The sequence below is a fragment of the Lepidochelys kempii genome, chromosome 17 (assembly GCF_965140285.1).
Source record: "Lepidochelys kempii isolate rLepKem1 chromosome 17, rLepKem1.hap1, whole genome shotgun sequence".
In the NCBI taxonomy this organism is placed as follows: domain Eukaryota; kingdom Metazoa; phylum Chordata; order Testudines; family Cheloniidae; genus Lepidochelys; species Lepidochelys kempii.
In genome coordinates, this window is record NC_136396.1 from 22,175,265 (window position 1) to 22,202,019 (window position 26,755).

A 26,755-nucleotide genomic window follows, 5' to 3' on the forward strand; every position below is an offset into this window, starting at 1 on the left:
CCCCTTCCTGTCGCCCCTCCCCCCCCGCTTCCAGCCCCTCCCCCAAACCCGCCCCTCCCCCGGCTCCTAGCCCCGCCCCCGAACCCTCCCCTCCCGTCCCCCCGCTCCCAGCCCCGCCCCCGAACCCGCCCCTCCCATCGTCCCTCCCCCGGCTCCAAGCCCCGCCCGTCCCCCCGCTTCCAGCCCCGAACCCTCCCCTCCCCTCCCGTCGCCCCGCCCCTTCCCCAGCCCCGCCCCCCGCCCGTCGCCCCGCCCCCGGCCCCGGCGCGCGGTGCATGCCGGGCGCGGTGCGGCGGCGGGCGGCGCGGGGCCGCCATGTCTCGGGGCGGGCCGTGGCCGCGGCGGCGGGCCTGGCTCCGGCTCTGGCTGCGCGGCGCGGCGGCGGGGCTGGCGCTGGCGCTGCTGGGCCTGGCCTGCCTGGTGCTGCGGGGCCCGGGGCCGGGCGCGGCGCTGCTGGGCGCGGCGGGGGCCTGGTGCGCCCTGAGGCCCGGCCCGGGGGCGCCGCGCAGGCCGGGGACCCGGGGCGGCCCCAAGCCGCCGGCCGCGGCCAACGGGGGCCCCTTCGCCATGGGCGGCCAGCTGGGCCGGGCCGAGCCGCGCCCCGCCGGGGGAGCCGGGACCGCGCGGCCCCTGAGCCGCCGCCTCGCCGCGGGGTAAGAGCGGCCCGGAGCCCCCATCTCCCGGAGCCCCCCATCTACCGGCCCGGCCCCCATCTCCCGGACCCCCCTTCCGGCCCCCCCATCTACCGGCCCGCCCCCCATCTCCCGGACCCCCCATCTACCGGCCCCCCCATCTACCGGCCCGCCCCCCCATCTCCCGGACCCCCCATCCCTCCCGGCCCCCCCGTCTCCCCTCCCGGAGCCCCCCATCTACCGGACCCCCCTTCCGGACCCCCCATCCCTCCCGGCCCCCCCGTCTCCCGGCCCGGCCCCCCCATCTACCGGCCCCCCCATCTACCGGCCCGCCCCCCCATCTCCCGGACCCCCCATCCCTCCCGGCCCCCCGTCTCCCCTCCCGGAGCCCCCCATCTACCGGACCCCCCATCTCCCGGCCCGCCCCCCATCTCCCGGCCCGCCCCCCATCTCCCGGCCCGCCCCCCATCTCCCGGACCCCCCATCTCCCGGCCCCCCCATCTACCGGCCCGGCCCCCATCTCCCGGACCCCCCTTCCGGCCCCCCCATCCCTCCCGGACCCCCCATCTACCGGACCTCCCGGCCCGGGCCCCCTATCTCCCGGAGCCCCCTATCTCCCGGACCCCCCTCCCGGCCCCCCCATCTACCGGAGCCCCATCTTCCGGCCCGACCCCCCATCTCCCGGCCCCCCCATCTACCGGCCCCCCCTCCCGGCCCCCCCATCTACCGGACCCCCCGTCTCCCGGCCCGGACCCCCCGTCTCCCGGCCCGGGCCCCCTATCTCCCGGACCCCCTCCCGGCCCCCCCATCTCCCGGAGCCCCGTCTCCCGGCCCGAGCCCCCATCTCCCGGACCCCCCTTCCGGACCCCCCATCCCTCCCGGGCCCCCCGTCTCCCGGCCCGGGCCCCCTATCTCCCGGACCCCCCTCCCGGCCCCCCCATCTACCGGAGCCCCGTCTCCCGGCCCGGACCCCCATCTCCCGGAGCCCCCATCCCTCCCGGCCCGGAGCCCCCGGCCCGGAGCCCCCATCCCTCCCGGTCCCCCCCCCATCTCCCGGAGCCCCATCCCTCCCGGTCCCCCCCCCATCTCCCGGAGCCCCATCCCTCCCGGCCCCCCCATCTCCCGGAGCCCCATCCCTCCCGGCCCCCCCATCTACCGGAGCCCCATCTCCCCCTCCATCGCCCGGCCCCTCCATCTCCCAGCCCGGCCCCCCATCTACCGGAGCCCCGTCTCTCGCCCCCCCTTCCGGACCCCCCATCTCCCGGCCCGACCCCCCATCTACCGGAGCCCCATCCCTCCTGGACCCCTCTTCCGGACCCCCCATCTTCCGGAGCCCCATCTCCCCCCCCCATCTCCCGGCCCGACCCCCCATCTACCGGAGCCCCGTCTCCCGCCTCCCCATTCCGGATCCCCATTTCCCGGACCCCTCCCTCCCGGACCCCCCCATCTCCCGGCCTGAACCCCCATCTCACGGACCCCCATCTCACGGACCCCCCATTTCCCAGCCCCATCCCTCCCAGCCCGGACCCCCATCTCACGGACCCCCCTTCCAGACCCCCCCGACCTGCTCCCCATGGCCCGGCCCCCCTTTTTCCAACCCCCCCAGCTCTCCATCTCCTGGTCCCCCTCGGCCCCCATCACCCCGACCCGCTTCCCATCACCCAGCCCCCCCTTTCCGACCCCCCCCCCCACTAGCTCCTCATCTCCTGGCCCAATCCTCCCTCACCCCGACCTCCTCCTTGTCTCCTGGCCCAATCACCCCTTTCCGGCCTCCCTCACCCCGACCTGCTCCCCGTCTCCTGGGCCGGCCCCCCCTTTCCAACCTCTGCCAGCCTCCCTCACCTCAACCCGCTCCCCATCTCCTATCCTGGCCCCCCGCTTCCCGACCCCCCCCCAGTTCCCCTCACCCCAGCCCCGTCCCCATCGTCCGACCCATCCCCACCCCAGCTCCTTCCTCCTGACCCAGACCTCCCTTTTCGACCCCACCCCGACCCGCTCCCCATCTCCTGGCCCGGCCCCCCCCTTTTGACCCCACTCCGACTGGCTACCCATCTCCCGCCCTGTGCCCGGTCCCCCTCACCGCAACCTGCTCCCCATCGCCCGCCCCCCCTTCCTGGCCCCTCTCACCCCAACCCGCTTTCTGACACCCCCCAGCCTCCCTCACCCCGACCCGCTCCGTCTCCCGGCCCCCCTCTTTCTGACCCCCCCGACCGCTCCCCATCTCCCAGCCTGACCCCCCGCCTCGCATTGGGGTAAGAGCGGACCCAGCCCCCCCTTTCCGACACGCCCCAGCCACCCCTCTCTCCAACCCACTCCCCATCTCCCGGCTCAACCCCCCCTTTCCAACACCCCCGGCCTCCCTCACCCTGACCCACTCACCATTTCTCGGCCTGATCCCCTTCCTTGCCTTGCTTCGGGGTAAGAGCAGACCCGGCCCGCCCTTTCCGACACCCCCGGCCTCTCCTCACCCCGACCCACTCACCATCTCCCGACCCCCTGCCTCGCCTTGGGGTAAGAGCGGACCTGGCCCCCTCCCAGCCCCCTCTGACCCCCCCGGCTTTCCCTCACCCCGACTCAGTGCCTCGCCTCAGGGTAAGAGCGGACCTGACCCTCCACCCAATCCCACTGACCCCCCCGGCCCTTCCCCCTTGTCCCCCTTTAACTCCCAGCCCTTCCCCTCACTCCGTCCCCCAGACTGCCACCCTCCGGCGTGTCCCCTCACTCTGTTCCCCTCACCGACCCCCCTCCCCCTCAGCCTTTCCTCTCATCCCGTCCCCCCAGCTGACCTCCTGGCCCTTGCCCCAGTCCCCCTGCCTACCTGACCCCGGCCCCCCCACTGACTTTCTCCCAGCCTCACCCCGATCCACCCCACTGACCCCTCCTGGTCCTTCCCCGCACACTGACCCCCCCAGCCTCATCCACCCCTCATCTCCCAGCCTGCCATGTCTCCTCTCCTTGGGGTAAGAGCGGACCGACACCCCCGCCAGCCGTTCCCCCTCACCCCAACCCACTGATCCCTCCCAGCCTCCCCATACCCCTACCCACCCCCCATCTCCCAGCCTGTCCCTCCGCCTCATCTTGGGGTAAGAGAGGGCTGACCACCTGCACCCCAGCCCTTTCCCCTCACCCTGGGCCCCTGACCTGCCCAGCCTCCCCTCACCAGCCCAACACCCCCCAACCTAGCCCTTGCTCCTCACCCTCTGACTAGCCCGTCTTCCCTCCAGCCCAACCCCATGCCTCACCTTGGGGTAAGTGCGGACCGACCCTCCCCAGCCTTCCCCCTCACCCATTGATCCCCTCAGCCCGACCTGCCTCCTTGCCCCTTCACCACTGATCCCCTCACCCCCCACACCCTGACCTGCTCCTCCATCGCTCCCTGCACTCTCTCAGCTATGACTCCCCCATTACCTCCTAGCCCAACCTGCCACCTCGCATTTGGGTAAGGACTGGACATACTACCCCCCAGCCCAACCTGCTACCTCAGGCCCCCTTACTCCTGCCTGCCCATCAGCCCCAGCCGGCCACCTCACCTTTAATTAAGGACTGGACCAGTCCTGCCAGCTCCCCTTTCAGTCTGCTGTACTCTCCCCCCCTGCCCTCGACATACCCCCGCCCTTTCCCCTGCTCCCATTCTCAGCCTGGACCACTGCCTTGCCTTCATCCCCAGCCCTCCCTCACTCTGACCCCTGCTCAACCCATCCACTCCTCTCTCCTCTTTTCCCCCCCTCCATCCACTCCTTGGCCTTTGGGTAAAGACCAGACTGCCCCCTCACCCCCAACTTGACCTGCCACCTCTCCTTCAGGAAAGGACCAGACCTGCCTCCTAGCCCAACCCTGGGGCTCCCACCCCTCTGCTTCTCTTTCTGGTAAAGATGGGACCCACCTGCCCCAGCCTCCTCCTCCCATCCTCCTCATTTCTCCTGATGCATCTCCTTTGGGTAAGGAGAGGACTGAAACCCCCCCCCCCCCCCCCCAGCCCTGCTCCGGGGGCAGCTCCATCCCAGCACAATTCCTCATCCCCAACCCAATCCATGCTGCCTGCCTCTCTCTCCTTCAAGTAAGGACAAGATGGATCCCTCCTCCCCATTGCTCCCTCCCCAACCCCCATTCGGGGGTGGGGCAGCCCCCTCTCCATTATCCTCCTGTCCTTGCTGTCCCTCCTGGCCCCCTCAACCCAACTCCCATTCAACTTTCCTTGGCCCTGCTATCCCCAGCCCTTCTGGAGAACGGCCCCCCCTTCCCTCCCCACTGTCTGATCTTCTCCCCTCTTATGCTGCTCCTGGGGCACCCCTTCTTCCAGCATTGGGCAGCAGGCCCCATCTTGGAGCTACGGGGTGGGGAGGCTCCATGCTTTTGGTGGATTCTGGGGCTAGGTCTCTTCCCCAAGCACATGTCTCTGTTCTGAAGGTACCAACTTGGGAAGAACACCCAGAGGGTTTACCTCCCTCCTGGTATCAGGCCTGGGGAACGCAGACAGGTAGCAGAGAGCTGGTACCACAGCGTGTGAAGCCCCCTTCTCTAGGCAGGAGAGGAAACCCTCTTGCAGGGCGTTCTCCATGCAGCTCTGTGGGGTGCTTGGGCTGTGTGGGGCTCTACCCCACTCCACACAAGCTCATAAGCAATCAACTGGGTCAGGAGAGATGGGTGGAGCAAGTAGGAGTGGGGGAACTCCCTCACTTCTCTCTGTGATTTTGGCCAGGTTTCCTAGGGATTCTTTGCATTTCTGCAGCATGCTGCAATGGACACTCTGCATGTGTACACAAGAAAGTCTAGAGCTCCATGGCATTATCCCAACATGTGCAGGGAGTGGGGAATGCTCTGGGTCCTCACAAGTTGCTGTCCCCTTAGTTTGGCATGGGTGGGCAAAAATGGGGTGAGCACAGCAGCATCTTAGGGAAGGAATGATCTTAGCAGCCACACGTAAGCCCTTTGGGGTAGGGAGTAGACCACCTTGTTCTCTGTGTGTGTGTGTACAGCGCCTAGCAGAATAGGGTCCTGTTCCTTGACTAGGGCTCCCAATAACACATGCTGCTGTTACCGCTATTAATGTAAATAGCGATGGCCTCTCACTCCTGGTCTCTAAGGTCTTGGCCACACTTACTACTTATAGGTTCTTAAAGCGCAAAAACTCTGTTTATAATGGCTAACAAAGTTTGTGCCTGTTACATGGATCTCCTGCTGCCTATTTACCAGCACATTAACCATGTTTGAGCCTGTTGAAAATAGTTTAGCTGTAGTATGCAGTACACAAACTTTGTTAACCAGTTCTCAGAATTGGTCTGATTTGTGCTTGGTGTGGCTAGGGCATTGCTGAGATGCAGGCTTGATATTTATGTCCCCTGCAGATTTATTTGATTCCCTGCAGAAAAATGACTTTCTCACGGGGAAGCAAAGGGAGGCCACCAGAGCAATCACGCGACCCTCCCAAGCAATATGTTTCCAGGTGCCCAGGGCAGCCGGCAGAGAGGTAAATCACTGTAGGGCAGCAGTTAGGACTGGGGAAGACCCAGATAGTGGTTCCGAACCTGTGCCAGCTCAGCAGCTGGGCTCGGGAGGATGGGACTTCCTCCTCCCCTGCATGGCATCTGGGGCCGGGTCAGACCCACCCCCAGATTTCTCCCCCAGCTGCAGTAAGCTCTGCAAACCCCCCGCCCCTGCTTCCTGCACCCATTGCTCCTCAGTTACTGGGGGAGGGATCCCTGTACAGGGAGCTGCTCCGCCATCTGCCCAACCCTGTACATCCAGACCTGCCCCCGCTGAGCCAAACCCCCCTGCACTCAGAATCCCCCTCATGAGCCCCACTCCCCCAGCATCTGGACCCCCCAGTAAGTCCCCCAGACTCCCTGCCAAGTTGTGTATTCCCCAGACCCACCGCTGCTGAGCCCCAACCTCCTTCACCTGGACCCCCCTGCAGAGTCCCATTACCATTGCACCCAGACCCCGCCTCCATGTATCCAGATCCCCTCCACACCCAGATCCCCCACTGAGCAGCCCACACCCAGATTGCCCCAAACAGAACCCTCTCAACCCCCACCTGGATCCCCCCCCACCCCCATTTGGATCTTGCCTTACTGAGCCTACCTGCTTGCACCTGGCATGGAGGGGCAAGGCCCTGGGGTGTTTCTGGTGTAGGCCGGGCCCTTGTGCTATGGCAGGGTTGGGTGCAGTCTCACCTCTGTGTCCGGGGCGGGGGGCTGCACAGTGATCTCCCATCTCTGTGTAGCCAGTGTCCTGTGCTCCCCAGTGCCATGCTGGAGCCTCCACATTTATTTGAAAGATAAAATTTGCAGCATTTTAAAATATTGTGCACAGAATTTTAATTTTTTTGGCACAGAATTCCTTCAGGAGTATATTGTGGAACCAAACAGTGTGGAGAGAATTCACGTCCTGCCCAGAGACTGTCTTCTGCAAGACTGGCCTAGGGTCGAGGCACTTTGGCTTATTTTGGAATGGCTCCTCTCCACTTAGTTCAAGCCAAAGCTTAGATTTTGCAGGAGACTACTATAGAAGTTGAAATCTGAGGTTCTGTTTTCAGAGCTGCATATTTCTCCTGTTCCTAGCAATGAGTCAACTTTCATAAACTATTCCTCACTACTTCATGAGTAACAGTGACTTGGTTGCAGCTGGAATGTTTGTGTCTCTATGGAGTTGGTGGGAGAACTGCTTACCCAGAGTCACTGCCAAGTGATGTTTCATTGGCTTCCTATTAAATAGGCTGGAGGGGGGACTCTCCAAATAGATTAGTATTTGTTTGGTGCTGCCGCATGCTAATGGTTCCGTGGATGTTTTCCCTGTTGTCTGGCCCGTATTCTGAAGTGGGAAATAGTCAGATGATCCTGATGGATTTTACTGCACCAACATCTCTTCTACAAAGAAAGTGTAGTTTCGAAGGGTAGTTCTCACCAAAAATGGTTGCTTTGCCCTAGTCCCCTACTGTAGCAGAAGCGTTCCATTCTCTAGGATATCACCATGAAGTTTAAACTGGTATGGTATTTTCTCGCTGTTGTGTGTTGTTGCTGTATGGAGATGTACGCTCTGCCAGCATCGTAGAGGAAGCTGTGTTTTGGTGAGGCTGTGTGTAGATACTGTGTAATTCTGGTCACTTACGAATTGTTGGGGGTGATTCCTTGTAATGACTAAAGCAGCCCTTTTCTGAACCTTTCTAGTTTTTCCTTGCAACAGATAATTGCAGCTTAAACTCATTTGATCCCTTGCAATGCGTGGAGTCTCTTGGGGTTAGCAAGAGGTACGTTAGCTAGCCGCCCACTTATACCCTGTGGTCTTTCTCTACAGGGATCACCTGACTCCACCAACTCCCTTTGCGCTGACTCCTCGACACCGGTATCCAATTCAGCAGGCCCAGTACTCCTCGTTGGGGGCCCTGCCCACAGTATGCCTGGATGGCTACCAGAGGAAAAGCCTGCTATCTGCTCGCAACTCCAGCATGGTGCACAGCCCAGTGACAGTGAAGATTGCACGTCCGGACAGCAACCTGGCCCGCTCTCCACTGTGAGTACCGCTTAATCAGTGGCCCTTCAGTATCCCACAGCACATGTGGTACACACGAGGTACACGCATACAACCAGTGCTCAAATACACTTGTATCTTGTGTTAAAGATTACTGAGTGCTGAGCAGAGTAGTGTTCCCCTTTAGAGGGCAGGAGCCCTGCTTCTCCCAGATCCTGCACTTACTGGTAGCAAGCAGATTGTATCTCCTGCATGGCGACTTGCTCTGGATGCACTGAGGCGGGTGTGCACTGGTGGTTGCACTTACGCATCACTTCGCACTACTTACAGCTCTGTAAAACCTCCCCTTAATTAATCGCAGAGGGGAGAGTAGCCTGCTTGGGGAAAATGGGTAGTTCACTCTTCTGTTTGCTCGCTTGATGCTCTCTTCCCTGAGGGAGTGTCTGTTGCTCATGGCCCTGTAGTGACCTTTTAATCCCCATCTGAAGTATCGCTTTATTGCCATGGAAAGGCTTGTGAGGTCACAAGCTAGTCCTGAAGGTGCATTGGAGATGCTGCCTAGATTATTTCTCTTTCTTTAGAGGGGGGCCAGTCTTCAGATGTGCTGGGCTGTTCAGGCGCAGGGGAGCTCAGCACATCCATCACTGCTAATGGGGAGGAGGTGGGGGCCCACTCTCCCTTAACTCATGACTTTACATTGCAGCCTGGAGCAGCTGGTTTCACCAATGGCCTTGTCATGCAATAGCTCCCTGGACCCATGTGCAAAGGAGACTGTACTGAGTGCCCTCAAAGAGAGCAGGAAGAGGGCTGTGGAGGAGGAGGACCAGAGTTTCCCTAGTGGTCAGGAGAACAAAAGAAGGTAATACATTAGGGGGCTGGATGCTATCTTTGTGTGTCTGAAGCGGTGCTGTAGGTGTCAGGTGCTTCACTATCTTCATAATAGATATCCAGGCAGCATGCTAGCTGTGAACATGGGAGCAATCAGCTGGCCTTTCCAGTGTGGCCAGTAATCCGAAACAGAACTTGACTATTAAAGGTGGTCGGCAAGAGGAAACCAATCTGGTATCTGTGCCCTTCCAACTACCTTCAGGAAGCCTAGAAGAATCCTCTTTTGAGGAAGAGGGGAAAACTTTGTTTGGGTTTCTATCGTGGAAGTTTTAAATGCCAAGCCTGGTCTCCCCTGCTTTGGTGGAGGTCTTTGACAGCTTTCAATCCACACGCCAGGCCTCTATCTCAGCACTTGGTTGAAGGAGTGAAGGAGTTGGAATCCTAAAAGAGAATCACTTCCATCTGCTTGGATTCTTAAGTCTGGTTTATTAACTTCCATTTAAACATAACCATCCCTTCCCCTCACTTCATCAGGTCTCACTTCCATATTATTTTTATCATAAACCAATCAGTTCTCCAGTCAGCCTCAGTCTTTAGAGAGAAATGGGATACATGTGTCCTGAATTTCTGATGTAAAACAAAACATGACAGTTTAAAATCTGTTGAGATCTCCTTTATATAGCTCAATAAGCAAAAAAAGCATGCATGTTTTTCCTTCAAGAAATGGTGGGGGAAATATTTCCCAGTTTCCATTCGTTATTTTTAATGAGAACACCAGACCTTAGGTCTCAGACACATAGCTTCAGCAGTATCTTTCCCCAGGATTTTAGGAAGGAGTAGGATATAAATCGGTGGATGCCATCCTCTTTCTGGTGGAGTCCTCTTGCAAATGCCCTAGCGTAGTTGTGCTGTCCTCTCTTCCATCTGTGTTTTCCTTCTGTCCATTTCTGTATGTGTGGGTTTAATTTGTTTTGTGACTCCCCATGTTTGTCCCTTGCTTGCCATGAGGCTGCTTGCAGTGGGGAAATCCACTGGGGCTGGGTTCTATGGGCTCTTGCAGATGAATTGAGTGCTAGAGAACCGGAGAAGAGAAGCTTGGGCTGATGAGATACTGTTTGAGTCCGTCACCGTGAATGCTGCTCCTGGCCCCACAGTTGGATGTCAGTTTGAGAGCTTTCAGGGAGCAACCAGTTGCTTTTCCCACTGCTGCAGGAGCACACTTTCACTTGGAGTTGTAGTGACTTATGCAGCTTTCTCCTCTCTCCTTTGCTCTTCTCTGTGCCTCTTGGACTAGTGAATGTCTAGTCCCACCTCCTAAAGTGTGTGTGGGGATAGGATGAATACAATCCTACAAAGCGGGGTAGAAGGTGAGCATGGATGTTAACACTTCATTCTCCTTCCTGACATTGGCTCCACAAATCCCCACTAATATTGAGTGCCCAGCTGTGTAACAGTAACCCATTTCAAAGCACTGAGCCAGCGGGGGAGCGTGAGGAGGTTATGTAGGCAGAAAGCTCACTGCTCAGTGGCTTGAGTTGTGGGCCAAACGGCGCTTGTCAGCTATGTCAGATCTTAGCACCAATGCTCTGAGGGCGCCTTTGTGCTGCCAGCGGTTATGCCTGGCATGCAGGCAGCACCTGGTGTGGCTTGCACTTGAGAAATGCAGTCAAGCTCAGCAGTAGAACTGACCAGAGGATGACAATTCTGTTTTAAGGCAACTTTCAAGGTTTTGAAATTGGTTTTCATTCCATGTTGGAACAAAAACTAAAACTTCTGAACGTTTTCATGAAAACAGAGTTCTGTCAGTGTTGATTTTCAGATGAAAACATGGGTGGGGAGGTCCGTCTGGTCATATGCCTGTCTAGTTAGGGCAGTGGGTGTAGGATGGGGGTTTTCAAACTGGGGGTTGGGACCCCTCAGGGGATCGCGAGGTTATTACATGGGGGGGTCCCGAGCTGTCAGCCTCCACCCCAAACCCTGCTTTGCCTCCAGCATTTATAATGGTGTTAAATATATAAAAAAGTGTTTTTAATTTGTAACGGGGTGACTCACTCGGAGGTTTATGTGAAAGGGGTCACCAGTACAAAAGTTTGAGAACGACTGATGTAGGAGTTCTTGGTTCCAGAGCGGAGATTTTCATCACATATTCCTGGATTGTGTGGGTCCTTCTGAACACTGAGGATTTCCTCGTATCTTTTTCTTGCAGACGCCATGACAGCAGTGGCAGTGGGCAGTCTGCGTTTGAGCCTCTGGTAGCTAATGGAGCCCCAGCTTCTCTTGTACCCAAGTAAGTGCCTGCTATACTGTAAAGGGGCTAGTGTTGGCTAAAGGGCAAAGCCAAAAGGCTCTGCAGACTTGGCCAGTCGAGTGGAGGCCAGAGGAAAAGGCACTGTGCTTTTCCTTCATGAAGTGCAATTTATTGAAATAGCAGGCAGGGCTAGAGCTGGGCTTCCTGTCCTGTGACCCAAGCATTGCGGAGCTGTGCACCCTCACTGTGGGAGAAAAGACTTCTGGGAGGTGTCCAGTGCGGTGCTGGATCCTCTATATGGAGGGAAGCTTGGCCTGAGCTGCTGGCAGCCCCCTTGTCAAGATCTCGGTTGCACAAGCTGAAAAAGGAAAACTGAAAACCCTGCCCCTCCCTCAAAAATCACCCAGACTAACCTGTCAGAGAGAGAGTCTGGGTGGGAGACTCTCAAAACATGTGGATGCTGGGAGTGCATGAAATTAGAACTGGAAAAAACTTTTTTTTAGTGAATAATAAAATCACTGAAAAATGCATTTTTTGCAGCACCAAAATTGTGTGTGAATTCAAGTTAAATTCAGTGAAAAGTTTCAGCCAGAAAAAATGGAAAATCTTGAAAGTCAAAGCTGTTTTTTAAATAGTTAAATCTCTAAACAAAACATCAAGTGCTAAATAACTGAGAATAAAACATTTTGTGTGAAACAAGACAAAAAAAACCCTGAGATGAGACTCAATGTTTTGTTTTTCTCATCAAAACAAAAAACTAAGCTTTGGTTCAAATCAAAGCAAACTTTTTTGGCTCAGCCCCCAAATTGAAAATTCAATGATTTACTTAGCTTCATTAGCAACCTTCTCTCCCTCTTTCTCTAGGCCAGGCACTTTGAAGAGGGCCCTCGTTTCCCAGTGCCTAGACGATTGCTTGAGCAAGAGATCGCGCACTTCTTCCATCGGCTCCATGAACAACACATATGCTGGTGGGATTCCCAGCTCCATCCGCAATGCCATCGCTAGCTCCTACAGCTCCACCCAGGGACTCTCGAAGGTAGGACACAGCGTTTCTAATAAAACACCTGGAATTCACAGGAGACATGGTGGTTTGGGGTGGCATGGCCCTATGAGAATAAGGCAGCATTGCCACATGCCTGGCAATAAACGTGAGTAGTCTCTCTCCAGCTTCATGCAGCACAAAAACCTTCAGCAGAGCATCTCAAGCAAAATGTAAACTGTAGCATTGCCTGTCCTCAACATGCCCATCAGGAGGCAGTGCTTTGCCATCCTCAGCACTGGCTAAAGCCGAGGGGTATCATGGAATTGAGCCCCCTCAAATAGACCAGAACACACTGTGGTTTCCTTATGACTTAGTTTCAGTTGGATGGTGCTCAATTTGGATTGTTCTAGGTAAAACAAAACGTAAAATCAGAACCATTCTCCTGTCATGCCACCCCCTTTCAGGCTGTAATTGGCCAATGTTTGAGTCCAGCATTTTCAGCTTTGATCCAGGGCTCTTAGTCAACTGCTAATCTACCAAAAAAATGGTGTTGAAATGACTCCTTTGTCATCAGACAGGACTGTAAAATTGCAGATGCAGCATAAGGGGGAAAAGGGGATAAACAGTGAGGTGGCAAAATTTGCAGATGACACAAAATTACTAAAGATAGTTAAGACCCAGGCAGACTGCGAAGAGCTACAAAGGATCTCTTAAAACTGGGTGACTGGGCAACAAAATGGCAGTTGTAATTCGGTGTTGATAAATGCGAAGTAATGCACATGGGAAAACATAATCCCAGCTATATATATAAAATGATGGGGTCTAAATTAGCTGTTACCACTAAAGAAAGCGATCTTGGAGTCATTGCGGATAGTTCTCTGAAAACATCCGCTCAATGTTCAGCGGCAGTCAAAAAAGCGAACAGAATGCTGTGAATAATTAAGAAAGGGATAGATAATAGGACAGAAAATATCACGTTGTCTCTATATAAATCCATGATACGCCCACAACTTGAATACTGTGTGCAGATGTGGTCGCCCCATCTCAAAAAAGATATAATGGAATTGGAAAAGATTCAGAAAAGGGCAACAAAAATTATTAGGGGTATGGAACGGCTTCTGTATGAGGAGAGATTAATAAGACTGGGACTTTTCAGCTTGGAAAAGAGACCGCTAAGGCGAGATATGGTTGAGGTCTATAAAACCATGACTGGTGTAGAGAAAGTAGATAAGGAAGTGTTGTTTACTACTTCTCGTAACACAAGAACTAGGGGGTCACCAAATGAAATGAATAGGCAGCGGGTTTAAAACAAATAAAAGGAAGTATTTCTTCACATAACTCACAGTCAACCTATGGAACTCCTTGCCAGAGGATGTTGTGAAGGCCAAGATATAACAGAGTTCAAAAAAGAACTAGATAAATTCATGGAGGATAGGTCCTTCAGTGGCTATTAGTCAGGATGGGCAGGGATGGTGTCTCTAGCCTCTGTTTGCCAGAAGCTGGGAATGGGTAATGAGATGGTTCACTTGATGATTACCTGTTCTGTTCATTCCCTATGGGACACCTGCACTGGCCACTGTCAGAAGACATGATACTGAGCTAGATGGACCTTTGGTATGACCCAGTAGGGCCATTCTTATGTTCTTATAAGAGCAGATAACTGAACTTTACTAGCTAGTAGCCTATCCTTGTGCAGGCTTAACTGCTGCTGTTCTACTCTCTCTCTTGTACCTCCTCGTCTCCTGAGCCACTTTAGGGCATCAAACCTGATACACCTTTTTAAAATAAATCCATGGGAAAACGACATTGAATATTGCATGCAGTTCTGATCTCCCCATCAAAAAAAATATTAATTTGGAAAAAGTACAGAGAAAGGCAACAAAAATGAGTGGTACGGAACAGCTTCCATATGAGGAGACATTAATAAGACTGGGACTATTCAGCTTGGAAAAGAGATGACTGGGGGGGGGGGGCGGATATGACAGAGATCTAGAAGATCATGAATGGTGTGGTGAAAGGGAATAAGGAAGTGTTATTTACCTCCTCATATAACACAAGAATCAGGGCTCACCCAATGCAATTAATAGCAGGTTTTAAACAAACAGAAGGAAGTATTTCTTCACACAGCGCACAGTCAACCTGTGGAACTCATTGCCAAGGGATGTTGTGAAGGCCAAAACTATTACAGGGTTCAAAAAGGAATTAGATAAGTTCACGGAGGATAGGTCCATCAGTGGCTGTAAGCCAAGATGGTCAGGGATGCAACCGCATGCTCTGAGTGTTCCCTAAGCCTCTGACTGCCAGAAGCTGGGGCTGGATGGTAGGATAAATCACTTGATGATTGCCATGTTCTGTTCATTTCCTCTGAAGTATTTGTCACTGTCCACTGTTAGAAGACAGGATACGGGGCTAGATGGACCATTGCTGTGACCCAGTATAGCCATTCCTGTTCTTACAATTCCTGTAGGAAGTGTTCCCTAGGTTCAGTCTCACCTGAAATGTACCACTTTCAATGAAAAAATGGTACAGTCCCTGAGGTAGGATTGACGGTATCTTGTGCAGTGTTGCTGAGAACATAGCCTGTTCTCGCCAGAGTAACTCGATGTGTGCTAATGGATCTAGGGTATGTCTACATCGCAGTTAAAAGCCTACGGCAGGCCTGAGCCACTTATTCTCAGGGCTCGAGCTAAGGGACTAATTGTCGTGTAGACATTCAGGCTCAGACTGGAGCCCAGGCTCTAGGATCCTGCAAGGAGGGCGGACCCCAGAGCTCTTCACCACAATTAAACAGCTCTGTGAGCCCAAGTCAGCTGGCATGGGCCAGTCAGGGATGTCTAATTGCAGCACAGACATATCCTACGGCTCTAGTCTCTTCACCAGCCAGATCATTGTTGCTTTATTTGTTATAAAAAGGAGCAATACAGCCTGTGGGCTGGCCAGGAGCACAGGGTATTTAGCCTCCTGATGTGAATTACTTTTTAATGGTCTCTCTCTCTGGGTTCCAGCTGTGGAAGAGAAGTGGCCCGAGTACTTCCCCTCTCTCCAGTCCGGCATCTTCCCGCTCTCAGACACCGGAGAGGCCTAGCAAGAAAGCAAGGTAACCAAGCTGTACTTCCAGTTCAGTGCAGCTCACATTTGTTGCTGATTCAGTCTAAACAGATGTTGGGGGTATCGTTCTAGCGGTATCCTATGTGCAGACTCCAGCTGGGGGGTCGCAAGGCATGTCCAGGTGGGGCTGGTGTGGCGCTTTGCACTGCCCTCTTCTTTCTCCCCAAGTCTTAAGCTCTGTGTAAGCCACCCACCTTGGGGCACTCCGACCCTTCCCTTCCAATCCATCTCGAGTCCCCTGAAGTCTGGCTAACTCTACTCTCCCTTGTTTTCCTGCTGGTGGCCTGATGCACTCTAAGGAGGCATTGCACTTGTTCCATTCTCTAGTGTCCATAACTGTATCCTGCCTACCCTGCAGCTGATATGGATTACTGGCATGGTGACTTTCAATGCTGCACACACATCCTGCTGCTTTTGTCCATTTCCTTGGCCTGGATTGTTCGCATGTCTGGGGCTGGGAGAGAAGGAAGGGCCCAGTGCCATTTCGTTAACTAACACCCACCTCTGCTGCTCCTAACGACTCCGTCATAGCTGTCCGAGGGATACAGAGGCACCTGTCTACTTCCAGCCTCCTGTCTTAGTGCTCAGCACCTCATCCTTCTGCAGCGAGGGGTGTGTGTCTGCAGTCTGAGTGTGCGCCACATCAGTTGTAAAACAAAAATGTTGAAACAGGCTGTTTTCCCAGAATATTCACAGTGAATGTTTGGGTCTAAAGCAAAATGACTCTCAGGCCAGCAAAATGTGGCCCCCTCAGTGGTGCTCGGAGGTTAGATTTGCCTCTGCCAAGTGCTGGAGGGTTTGTGTGCAATTCTCCCTTTGCTGATATGCCAGACCTCTCCATTGTCCCAAGCTGTGGAACACAAGCGTTCGCCTTTTGCTTCCAGGCACTGCCGAGCTGTTTGGACTAGAGACAGTGCTGTGCTCAAGGCACTGGTCTTACCAGTGGTTGGCAGTTTTCTTGTGGCTTTCAAGATTATCGTTCATGGCTCGTGGGTTGTGTTAAATCTGTCCTGAAATGTTCGCAGCCCTCAGAGTGGAGGTGAGTCGGAGTGAACTGGGCCTAACGGGCTTTCTCCTGTCTCTGCAGGGAGGAGGATCCTCACTGGTCCAGCACTTCTACCCCTGTAAAATCTGACAAGGAGCTGCAGACAGAAAAGGGTGAGTGGGGACGGGGTATGGCTTGCAGAGCCACTGGGGATGCCTGCTTGGCTCAGGCTCTGCAACTGCCTTGTAAAGGAAAGGCTGCTGAAGAGTAAGAGGAGGCAAAAGTTAGAACCTTCTTTGGAAGTAAGATCTGAATGTGATCTAGAAACGGAGTAAATAGGTACAGGGCACAGCAGAGGGGGCAGGATGATGCGTCTCCACCAAGTTCCAAGCTGAGCAATGATAGGCCCCTCCCTATTTCCTCCTGCTGGTTAAATTGGACAGTGTTCTTCACTTGCTGTCCTAAGTGGTTAAACAGCTCCCATGCTTCACCCCACAGGGGGCTGAATGTGGGTGATGGAAAAGGAACCTCAGGTTTAGTTTGTATGCTGGTTAGTGGAGCACTCTGAGAGGATGGGAACAGCCATTATAAAGGGCCACTGCACTGCTGCTCTGAGTTACTGAATGGGCTCTTCAATGTAAGCAGGAGCAAGTCCTGGAGCAGTCTGTTCCACACTCCCTGGGAGACTTCGCACAAGCTGCCTCCTCAGTTTGCGGGTGTGGCCAGCCATTCATCCAGGAAACCCTGGGGTCCTGTACTCAGCTTGGCCCACTGTCTGGCTCTGTGCTCCGAGGCAGGGTTATCTGGAGGCAAGTCTCTCCCTCCCACTCTGACAGAAGGGCAGTGAAAGCATCGGTAAGCAAGTTCCTATGACAGGGTGTGCGAACTGACCCTCTCCTCCATCTGGGATCCCCACTTTTGATTGTTTCCTCCCATTCTAGCTTTGGAGACTCCTGTGCGGAAGAAGCAGAGTTCCTTGACCTTGCCGTCCATGTCAGGGAGCAGTGGGAAACGCAAGCGGAAGATCCAGCTGCTTTCTTCTCGCCAAGGAGACCAGCTTACCCTGGTATGTTGCCTCTACGTAGGCCCTCCTGGGCACCTCTGGCAGTGGAATACCCTGCTGCAGGTCCTCCATTTGTGGGATGGGAAGTGAAGCCAACCCCAGCTCCTGGTGTCTGGAGAGCTGCTTACTGCTGGGCTTCCCGGGCAATACTCTGGCCCACTGTGCACTCAGCACCAAGCTGAGTGGCAGACTCTGCTTCATAGCTGTTGCTGCTCAGTGTCTTTACCATGAGTTTGGCTGGGCTCTGCCTGCCTCCTTGAGGAAGAGACTAAGCTCAGGCTGTTCTTCCCTTGGCAGCCCCCACCCCCTCAGCTAGGTTATGCTGTCACAGCAGAGGACTTGGATGCAGAAAAGAAGACAGCACTGCAATGGTTCAACAAAGTCTTGGAGGATAAGACAGGTAAGGACTCCTCACGGCCTTCCCCTCCTGTTTAGGAGGTGTGGCTAGTAGGATACTTACAGTAAGTTAAAGTTGTAAGCAAGAAACTGAAGAAAACACCCATCCCATAGATTTCTAAGGCCGGAAGGGACCATTATGGTTAAGAATACAAGTCCATCACGGATTCCGTGATTTTTGGTGACCTCTGCAACTTCAGTCCCAGGTGGCGCACGGCTTGGGCTTGAGCAGTGCGGGTCTCGGGCTTCTATGAATTATTGCTTATTGACCATGACCTTACTAAAAATAACCCTGACAAAATCTTAACCTTAATTAAGGTTATCTGGTGTGACTACCTGTGTAACACAGGCCAGAGAACATCACCATGTGAGTCATGCATCATACCCAGTAAAGCTGCCTTCTCCCAGGGGCTAATGAAGTTAGATTTTCTGCCACTCTTGGTCCTGAGGAGAACTTCATGAATGACTCCTTCACTGCTCCCCCCAAACCTGGGGATTTTAATCCCATGTGAGTCCTCCAGATCCTGGAGTGGGGGTGAGGTCCTTGGATCCTTTCTGAAATGTGGAGTGTCCTCCTAATTTTACTTCACTGCGTCAGGCTCCGGTTCCCTCTAGTAGCTGCCCCTGCATAGTTGGGAAGCCCTGCTAATAGCAAACTGCTTTTCTGTAGAGGGGTGTAAGCATGTTGTTTTTCTTGCTCCCCAGCAGTAGATGCCACCCCAAGCACTGCTGCAGAAACCACCCCTGCATCCAGGCCTGTGTCATTCACACTGACATCTACTGGGCCTACGTCTGTTTCATCGGCCCCCCTGGTCACTGACACTGGCTCACTCCTGGAGAGTCTGAAGAAGATGCAGAGCAGCCAGAGTGCTCTTGTGCTTTCAGGTTTGTGCTCCAGCCAGGGCAGGAGTGACCATGGGGCTGTAGTGTGGTGAGGGAGACGAGAGAGCAGTGGGAATGTTGGCCTTTGTGGGTCACTAGCCAGTCCCAGCTTGGCAAGGCCTGGAGTTGCAATGTTGCTTCTCCCTGACACAGCTTATAAACAGCTGAGTGCTGGAAATCCCAAATGGCATTTGATTTAGTGCATCCATAACACCTCTCCAACGCAGAGTGGAACAAGAGCGGCGCAGGAGGGTCTCTAGGGGAAGCCATCCGGGTTCGAACTTGGTGGCTCACCTTGGCACCCAGAGCAGTGCTGTTTGGGTCTGGCGTTTTGCTCCAGGTAAGCTTGTCTTGGTGGCAACTTGATCATCTTCCCCCAGCCCACCGAGTTGACTTCCTTCATCACACAAATCAAACTCTGGTAATCACTCATCTGTTCATCTGTAAATGATTTTCCCTCTTCCACAGATTCGACTGGGGCTGCAGTGACATCTCAGCTGCCTCTGACAGTTCCCACAGTATTGCTGGATTCAGGTTCACTCCCTGCAGCCGTGTCTGACTCCAAGCCCGCGCTGACATTAAACTTGCCTGCTCCCTTGGCCCCTCCCTCCTCCACTGTTCAGCCTGCCAGCGGTGTGAGCAACCTGGCAATTCCTGCCTCATCCGACCTGGGCCAGACCCCCACCAAGACGTCCTCCCCACCTAAGCCCAGCATTCTCTTTGGGATGCTGAGTACACCGCCAGCCAGCCAGCCTGGACCAGCGGCGGCATCCACTGCACCCGCAGCCACCCCCATGTTCAAACCAATCTTTGGCACCCTGCCAAAAAGCGAGAGTGGGGCGCTCTCTGCAGCAGGCACCTCTCTGGCAGTCGCAGCAGCTACTGGCTCCGTGCCTCCCTCAACAGCTGCTTCCTCTGCCGCCACCACCACATTCAAGCCCCTCTTTGGGAACGTAGCAGCTGGTGCTGCCCCTGGAGCAACAGCGTCTCCTTTCACATTCAAGCAGACTCCTCAGCCAGCCCCACCTGCTGACCTGACAGTGACTTCCACTACAGACACCACCTCTGTCTTCACCGGCCTCCCCAACGCCGTCTTTACGACGGCAGCTACCGCTGCCAGCCCACCGGGTGCCACCACTGACTCCAGCACAAAGCCGGCCTTCAGCTTTGGACTCGGCGTGCCGCTTGCCACCAGTGTATCCCACAGCACAACTGTCGCTGCTCCCATCTCCGCCCGAGCAAGCCAGCCGTTCCTGTTCGTAGCCTCTCCAAACCCGGCCCCTAGCACAGCAGCCAGCTTCACGCCTACCGCTCCTGTCTTCCAGTTTGGAAAGCCTGCAGCCCCCGCAGCCCCCACTACCAGCGTTCCAGCAGGCTCCGCCTTTGGCCCCGTGCCCTTGAATGCAGCACAGGCTGCTCCCAGCACCACCGCTGGCTTTAATATCTTTGGGGGCACAAATCTGACCTCTTCTACCCCACCAACCACCAGTCAGTCAACGCTGTCGTTTGGTTCCTCCACTGCTGCATTTGGGGGTTCCTTTGGAACAGGGGCAAAACTGCCCCCTCCGTATCCTGGTGCAGCTGGTCAGCCTGCGTTTGCCACTGGCGCCCCGGAGAGCCAGCAGCCCACCAGCAAACCTGCCGCTGGCCCAGCGAGCTTCAGTACCCCCGCTTTCGGCTTTGGGGCCTCCGCGGCCCAGTCCGCAGCACAGCCGGCCTTTGGGAACAGCTCCCAGCCAGTTTTCGGAGGCACCACGTCCGTGTTCTCCTTCGGAACAGCCGCCACTTCAACCGTGTCAAGTTTTGGCTCCAACACCCAGCCTACAAAGAGCAGTACGGGTAGCATGGTATTTGGCGGAAGCACCCCCTCCCCATTCCCCTTTGGGGGGCCCAGCCAGCAGAGCACAGGTGCCAGTACCTTTGGCATGGGAGCGCCTGCCCCGAGTGGGGGCACCCCCGCAGTGGCATTCAGTTTTGGGGCTGGACAGAACGGATCGGCAAGCGCAGCAACCCCCTTTGGTTCTTCTTTGACACAGAACACGCTGGGTGCCCAAAACCAGAGTGCGCCATTCGCCTTCGCTGTGCCTGGCACTCCTGACAGCAAGCCTGTGTTTGGAGGTAAGGTGCAGGGGAGGAAAGTCTGCTTAGCCCTGTTTGGGACGAAGGCTGGGCCTCTCCTTCGAGCTGGCATGAGGAGGAAATGAGAGGCTTGAGTGGATCTAGGCAGTGACCTTGCTGTGCTTTCATTCTCCCTTTATTCCTCACCCCTCTACACTTAGGGCTGGCGCTGTTGATATTTTGCCCCCTCTGCCATGAGCCATTCCTTGGGATCAGGAGAATCCCAGATGACTGTATTTCCAGTCTTTGCATAGACTGGGGACCACTCCAGCTTGTAGCGGTGTGTCTGTGAGGGGTGCATCCACGTAGCTCAGCTCCGCAGGGGAAGGAATGGGCTGGGGTCACTCTTCTAATAGACTGAGCTGTACAAAGGTCTTTCTGCGCCAGCCAGTAGAGTAAGCTCTCCCCAGCCTGTTCTGTCCCATGGGTCTGCCGAATGGAGGCTCCAGGAAATAGGAAGGGAGTGGATGGGAGATGCAGGAGCCAGTTTTCCCAGGAACTCAAGTATTTCAGGGGGAGAGGGGAGGTGGCCACCTTGGGAAAGAGGGAAATGGAAACCCTCTGGGGTTAGTGGGGAGTGCACGTCATCTCTTCCTGTTGGGAGGCCGGGTGGACATGTTCCACCCCCTGCACAGTCTGTTCTCATCTTCTCCTTCCTCCCCTGGCTGAGCTGTAACCCCCCCCCCGTGGAGCAGAGGCTTCCCCAAAGTGCACCAGGCCCCTATCCTGCTGTGGCCTTGACACAGACTCCCCGTCCTGCTCCTCTAACCAAGGCTGACAGCGCTGTGTTGTTTTCAGGATCTCCCACTCCCTCCTTTGGGCAGAGCACGCCTGCCTCAGGAGCAGGACCTGTCGGGAGCAACAGCCTTTCCTTCGGGACCCCCAGCACTCCCGGGTCGGGCTTCGGAGGAGCAAGGCCTCCATTTGGTAAGAGACTTTCCTCATGGCTTCCTCTTCCCCCAGGTCTGCAACATGGGGGGTGATTGGGGTGTCAGTAGGAGCCCTGCCGCTAATGCAGAGCCTGCTGTGTGCTGCACTGACTTCAGACAGGCTCCCAGAGGTGAGTGTCTGTGGGCTGGCCGTTGGGTGGCTGGAAATATGTCTGACAACTGGTCCTGGAAGACAGCATTTGCCTGCCTGCTCCCTGGGATGGTGGGAAGGTTGGGTCATGGGGAGGACTGCATCCCTCTTGGTTAAGGCTGGCAGTGGCCCATGCAATCTCTCTCGCCTCCAGGACCATCAGCCCCTGCATTTTCTATCGGGGCAGGATCCAAGACTGGGCCCCGTCAGCGGCTGCAGGCACGAAGGCAGCACCCCCGCAAAAAGTAGGCTCTTGGCTCTTCCGTTGGATCGTAGCTCTGGCCCGGCTGTGAAGAGCCCCGCCAGCTACATGAGCAAAGGGGCCTAGTTCTAAGTAACCCTTCTGACGAGCAGCCAGGGCCCTGGGGTCAGGCGCTCGCTTCTGAAATCAGTTGGAGACACTTCTGGGCGACGCAGGACAGGATAAACCAAACCCTTCGTACTTGAACAGTTCCACGGCCGAGACTGGATAAACTCTGTACATATCAGCAGTGTTCCTCTTCTCCCTTCTTTCTCCAGGGCTTCATCTAGCGGCTCCTGTGCTCTCCTGACCTGACAGTTGAGCCTTGCCCATCGGCCACGTACCGAGTGCGCGGAGTGGGAGCTGGTGGGGGGATGAGGGGATGAGGGGATGTGCGCATGGTGCCGGCCCATATGCACGTTCCCTGTGCCTGAATGGAAACCCGTGTTCTGCTCCTTCGCTTGCTGTGTCCCTGCATTCTTCCCCCTTGTAGCTTTGCTGTAAGTGAGGCTCTTCCCTCCAGGCAGATGCGTTCCCAGTCTGCTTCGTGGCTGCTGGCCCTGGAGGGAGGGTGTCTTCGCTGGCTCCAGAGGCCTTTCCCTGCATGGTGATCTCATGACTTGGTAAACACACCTCTCCCCCCTCCTCCTATGGGACTCCAGCCTCTGGTTTGAACTGGCAGGTGCTGACTTGCCAGACCGAGTCCCTGTGTGTTGGGGAGTAACTCTTGGTGCTCCAGACAGACCACCATCCAGCTCCTGCATCTGGGCCTAATTACCGCTGTGAGCAATCTGCCTTTGAATGCTCCTAAGCAGACCTTGCAACTCGGCATCTTTCGTCTCCTGCGGGAACCTAGGATAGGTTGGCAGAGCTGCCCATTGCAGGGGGTAACCTAGCCTCTGCAGCCAGGGAAGGCAGGAGGGTGGTGCCTTTGGTGCACCAGAGGTGTTCTGCTACGCCCGAAACGAGCAGAACCCGTGCCCAGAGGAGGTGGGACGCTGTCACTTACTGCCCTCTCCCGTCGTCATGCTCCTGTAGTTTTCCCTGCTCCTGTCTAAGCACTGTCTGTTGTGCTCTTCGTATATTTGCTCCTGTTTGTTCGCTCATTGAATCGAGCTTGGAGGAAGAATTGAACCGTGTGAGTGGCGGCATGTTGGTAATGCCGGATTTGCTGTGTAAAGATTTTGCGGGGAGGCTGTCTCCTAGTGGGGGATGTGCCCTGCCTAATTGGGTGTTGAGAGTAGCATCATTGTGTGGCTACTAGTGCTGAGTGAACTCTGTATCTAAATGTGATGACTGAAAGGATGGCAGCCTGGGGCGTGGGGGGCCATAGGGCCCTCGGGATGCATGGGGCTGGAAGGGTTCCCTAGGTCACGGTTTGGCAGCCTCTTTGCTGTCATGCCCTGCTCCAAGCCTAGCTCTTCTCTCCCCTGTGTCAAACCCAGCTTGCTCTTGTCTACGCATGGTCTGTAGCACATGTCCCTTCTCGCTTCCCGTCAGTGCCAGGCTTCCCTGGGACTGCACGGAGCTGCAGACCCTGCCTGAAGCCACTAAAGGGAAAGAATCCCCAACTGACATGCTTAGGACTCTGCTTTTTGCCCCCTTGTTAAACTTTCTAGCTGCTCCCCACTGAGACTGGCTCCAGGGGCCCAGTGGGAGCCAGCGGGGGGTGCTCCTGGGGCTGCCCCTGTATCTTGGAGCGGAGTGGGCCAGGGCTTCTATTCCCTCTGTTGCCCGCAGCCTCTGGGGAGCTTTCACTGGGAGGATGCCTTGTGTGCCTCGGGGAGAGGGGCTGACACGCCAAAGGCCTAGGCCCCTATGACTCCCCCACGTTCCAAGAGTGACTCTGGCCGCCAGATCTTTTTACTACTCAGAGGTGTGAGTGTGTGTCTGCCGAATCCTAAATTAACAGATATTTAAACATTTTTTAAGAAAATAAAAATTTATTTTTATATTTAAGCTAAATTGCCTTTGAATTCCTTCAAGCTTGGTTCACTGAGGTGGTCAAAAGTTCAAAGCTGTTGACTAGGATTTAGCTGTGCAGTTACCTCTGGGGAGGAGGAAGTGGTCCCTTGCAGGCCTGGAACCCACCCCTGCCAGCCATGGCAGGCTGGGCTAGCAGCTGGGAAGGGCAGCTAGCCCATGTGGTGCTTTGCCCAGAGGCGTGGGGGCAGGAAGGGCTGGCCTGCTCTGTCCGAGTGGGTGCATTCTCTTCCTGCTGGCAGGAACTGCCAGGGCTGCTTCTCCCCTGACAGTCAATGTTACATGAAATGTACTTAATTCTTTTATAATGTGCTGTATGTGGATGTGACTAAACTTTTTTATTTTTCCTTGAGACTGAGGCTTAGGAGCTCTTGCACGTCAGAGAGAGTTGGGTGTTATTTTTTTCTTCCAGGAACAATGAGCCTCTCCTGGCTGGGGAGGCAGGACATGGGCGGAAAGTCTCTGGGCTCTAGCAGCTGGGAGGTGGCTCCCTTTAGAGTGTGGGGGTGGAGGTTGCGCTGCACTCACCCCTGCCCCTTTGGAGGGCTGTAGCTGCCTTGTGTTGGGCTGTTTTCCAGCCTTTCCTTAGGGTACCAAAGCAGCCATCGTGGGCTGTGGGGGGCTCTCCCCAGTCCATGGGCACTGCCCAACCATGTAAAGAGCACCGGCCCAGCCTTGCGGGAGTTTCATTTCAGTCTGACTCTTCGCACGGTTTTGGAAAATGAGGTGAAGGGGCTCGTACCTTAAAACTGGTCCCAGACCCCCCCACCCCTCACCTGAGAGGCCGTAGCGGCACTTCTCTCCTTGCTGCCGAGCACCTGTCTGGGCCCACGCGCTGTCCTGTCGGGCGACCACTCATTCATCGCTGGTGTCAGGCCTGTGCTTTTCCAGCCTGCTGCCTTCGGGGGCGGCAATGTATGCTGTGTTCAGAGGCTCTGGAGCTTCCCAAATCCACTGGGAATTGGGGCAGTTTGGTTCTGACACGCTGTGAATGGTCCGTGGCTGTTGGTTCGTGGATGTCTTTGCTCGCTGGCTTAGATACAAGAATTGCTTCTACCCAGAAAAAAGAGGAGAGTTCAGTGTCAGCCAGTGAGCAGAGATCAAGGTAGGTGTTGGTACTCGCTGCTGTGACCGCTGGCAGGCCTGCTCCCACGCGCCTGTATTCCTGGGAGACGGGCCTGAGGGAACTGGCCTACAGAGCTCCGTTAGCAGGAGGAGGCAGCTCTTCTGGTTACCTCAGTTGACTTTCCTCCGCCACAAGCCCATTCTGCCCAGCCTCCCATCTATCTCCGTTCATGGCGGTGCTAGGCTAGAGGTGACCTACGAGGTAGAGGCCATGTATTAAGTTTTCTGGCCATGTTATGCTGCATTGGTGTGTAACTTACTGCAATTCTAACGCCCTGCAGCAGAATATAAGGAGGAGGCCTCTTGCGCCTCAGACACAGCTGGGCTCCTGCAGGCTAATTAAACTCTGTTGGGAGTATATTGCATCTGAGGCCCCTGTTCACACCAATGGGGTGTAATGCATTTCAGAGCTGAACTCCAGGCTGTCTTGGTATTCCACATCAGAGGCAGGTTGCTGGGACTGGTGGAAGAGCCGAACAGAACAATGGTGGGTGGTTGGTCTCTATTTATAGAATAAATTATCAGCAACCCAAGAGAGCCCTGTGCAGTGGTTTGTGCCCTGAAACAAACCATGTTCATAATCCGTCTTCAGGGCACGGAGGTTTCAGGCTAGTCCAGTGAAAGAACCAGGGTAGGAAGAAGTAATAGGGTCCAGATACCACCACAGACTGGGGGGGCTGGTTCAGACACTTGCTAGAGTGTTACCCTGGGCTTGTTTTTAAACTGGCCCTGTTCTAGTTCTGGTGCTCTAAACTACCAAGCCATTTAGCAGCAGTAACGAGTCACTTTGCTGTACCTTGGTTGGGCTTGTGTTTGTCAATGGCCCTTTCCTCTTTTTCTAACGCAGTTATGCTGGGCCTGAGTTTTCCAAGCTCTCCCACCGTTCTCTGCTGTGATTAGCAAATACCAAAGCTGCCTAGTGACCAGGCCGCTGCTCTAAAGGACCCCCATCTGCTTATTGCACAGAGACCTTCCGCTGCCCGGCTTCCTCTGTAACAGCTGGGTGAGAACTGTGTGCGTTGCAAACCTGAGTGGGCTACAGTACGTGAATGTTGACAGGGGTGGGAGGCTGGGTTTTTTTAATTACAAATGAAAACTTAGATCATTCCTGGTGCAGCTGGTGGGGATTTTTAGTGTGAATGTGCAATTTTTTCCCTTGCTTATGTCATTGATTTAAAATAAAAACAAAATTGTGCTCGATTCTGGCTGTTCTTGCACCAGTTGCTTTGTGTCCTGGGCAGCCCCAGCTCCACCCTGGCTGGCCATGCCTGTGAGATGGAAGGGGTAGGCTCAGGCAGCAACAGCCACTCTGCGCCATTCGAGAGCAGCATTTCTCAAATGTAGCTGTATGTGGCCATCGGGTTCTTCCTGCGGCCACAACAGCCTCCTGGGCAGAGATGGGGCAGGCCGCAAAGCAGCACCCCCTCCCTGCAGCATACAGGGTGGGCTTCAGCCCCCCTCTCCTGATTCAGAGACTCGGACGGCAGGCTTCCTCCCCCCCCCCCCCTTTCAGCTGCAGGGCTCTTGCTTTGGCTATAGGGTTCTGGGGACAGGTTCAACCTCTTTCCCCCCCACCCCCCTTCAGCCTTGGGGCTCTGGCAGTGGGATCCATGATTC

At 55.5% G+C, this 26,755-nt stretch overlaps 1 protein-coding gene across 3 annotated transcripts; it reads left to right on the forward strand.

Moving 5' to 3' along the window:
- The first annotated feature begins 276 nt into the window (after positions 1–276).
- LOC140899810 (nuclear envelope pore membrane protein POM 121) lies at positions 277–26,338 on the forward strand. Of its 3 annotated transcripts, none has more exons than XM_073315941.2 (13): positions 277–653; positions 7,926–8,141; positions 8,803–8,958; positions 11,134–11,214; positions 12,040–12,211; positions 15,163–15,254; positions 16,353–16,423; positions 17,192–17,316; positions 17,611–17,713; positions 18,415–18,594; positions 19,060–20,709; positions 21,508–21,636; positions 21,944–26,338. In XM_073315941.2, the coding sequence occupies exons 1-13, from the start codon at positions 316–318 to the stop codon at positions 22,036–22,038; spliced, it is 3,408 nt and encodes a 1,135-aa protein (XP_073172042.1). In that variant the 5' UTR covers positions 277–315; the 3' UTR covers positions 22,039–26,338. The 3 variants fall into 3 exon arrangements, with proteins under 3 accessions (XP_073172042.1, XP_073172043.1, XP_073172045.1); XM_073315942.2 differs by having other exon boundaries at positions 18,418–18,594; XM_073315944.2 differs by lacking the exon at positions 277–653 and adding an exon at positions 6,022–6,099.
- Positions 26,339–26,755: the final 417 nt, after the last annotated feature.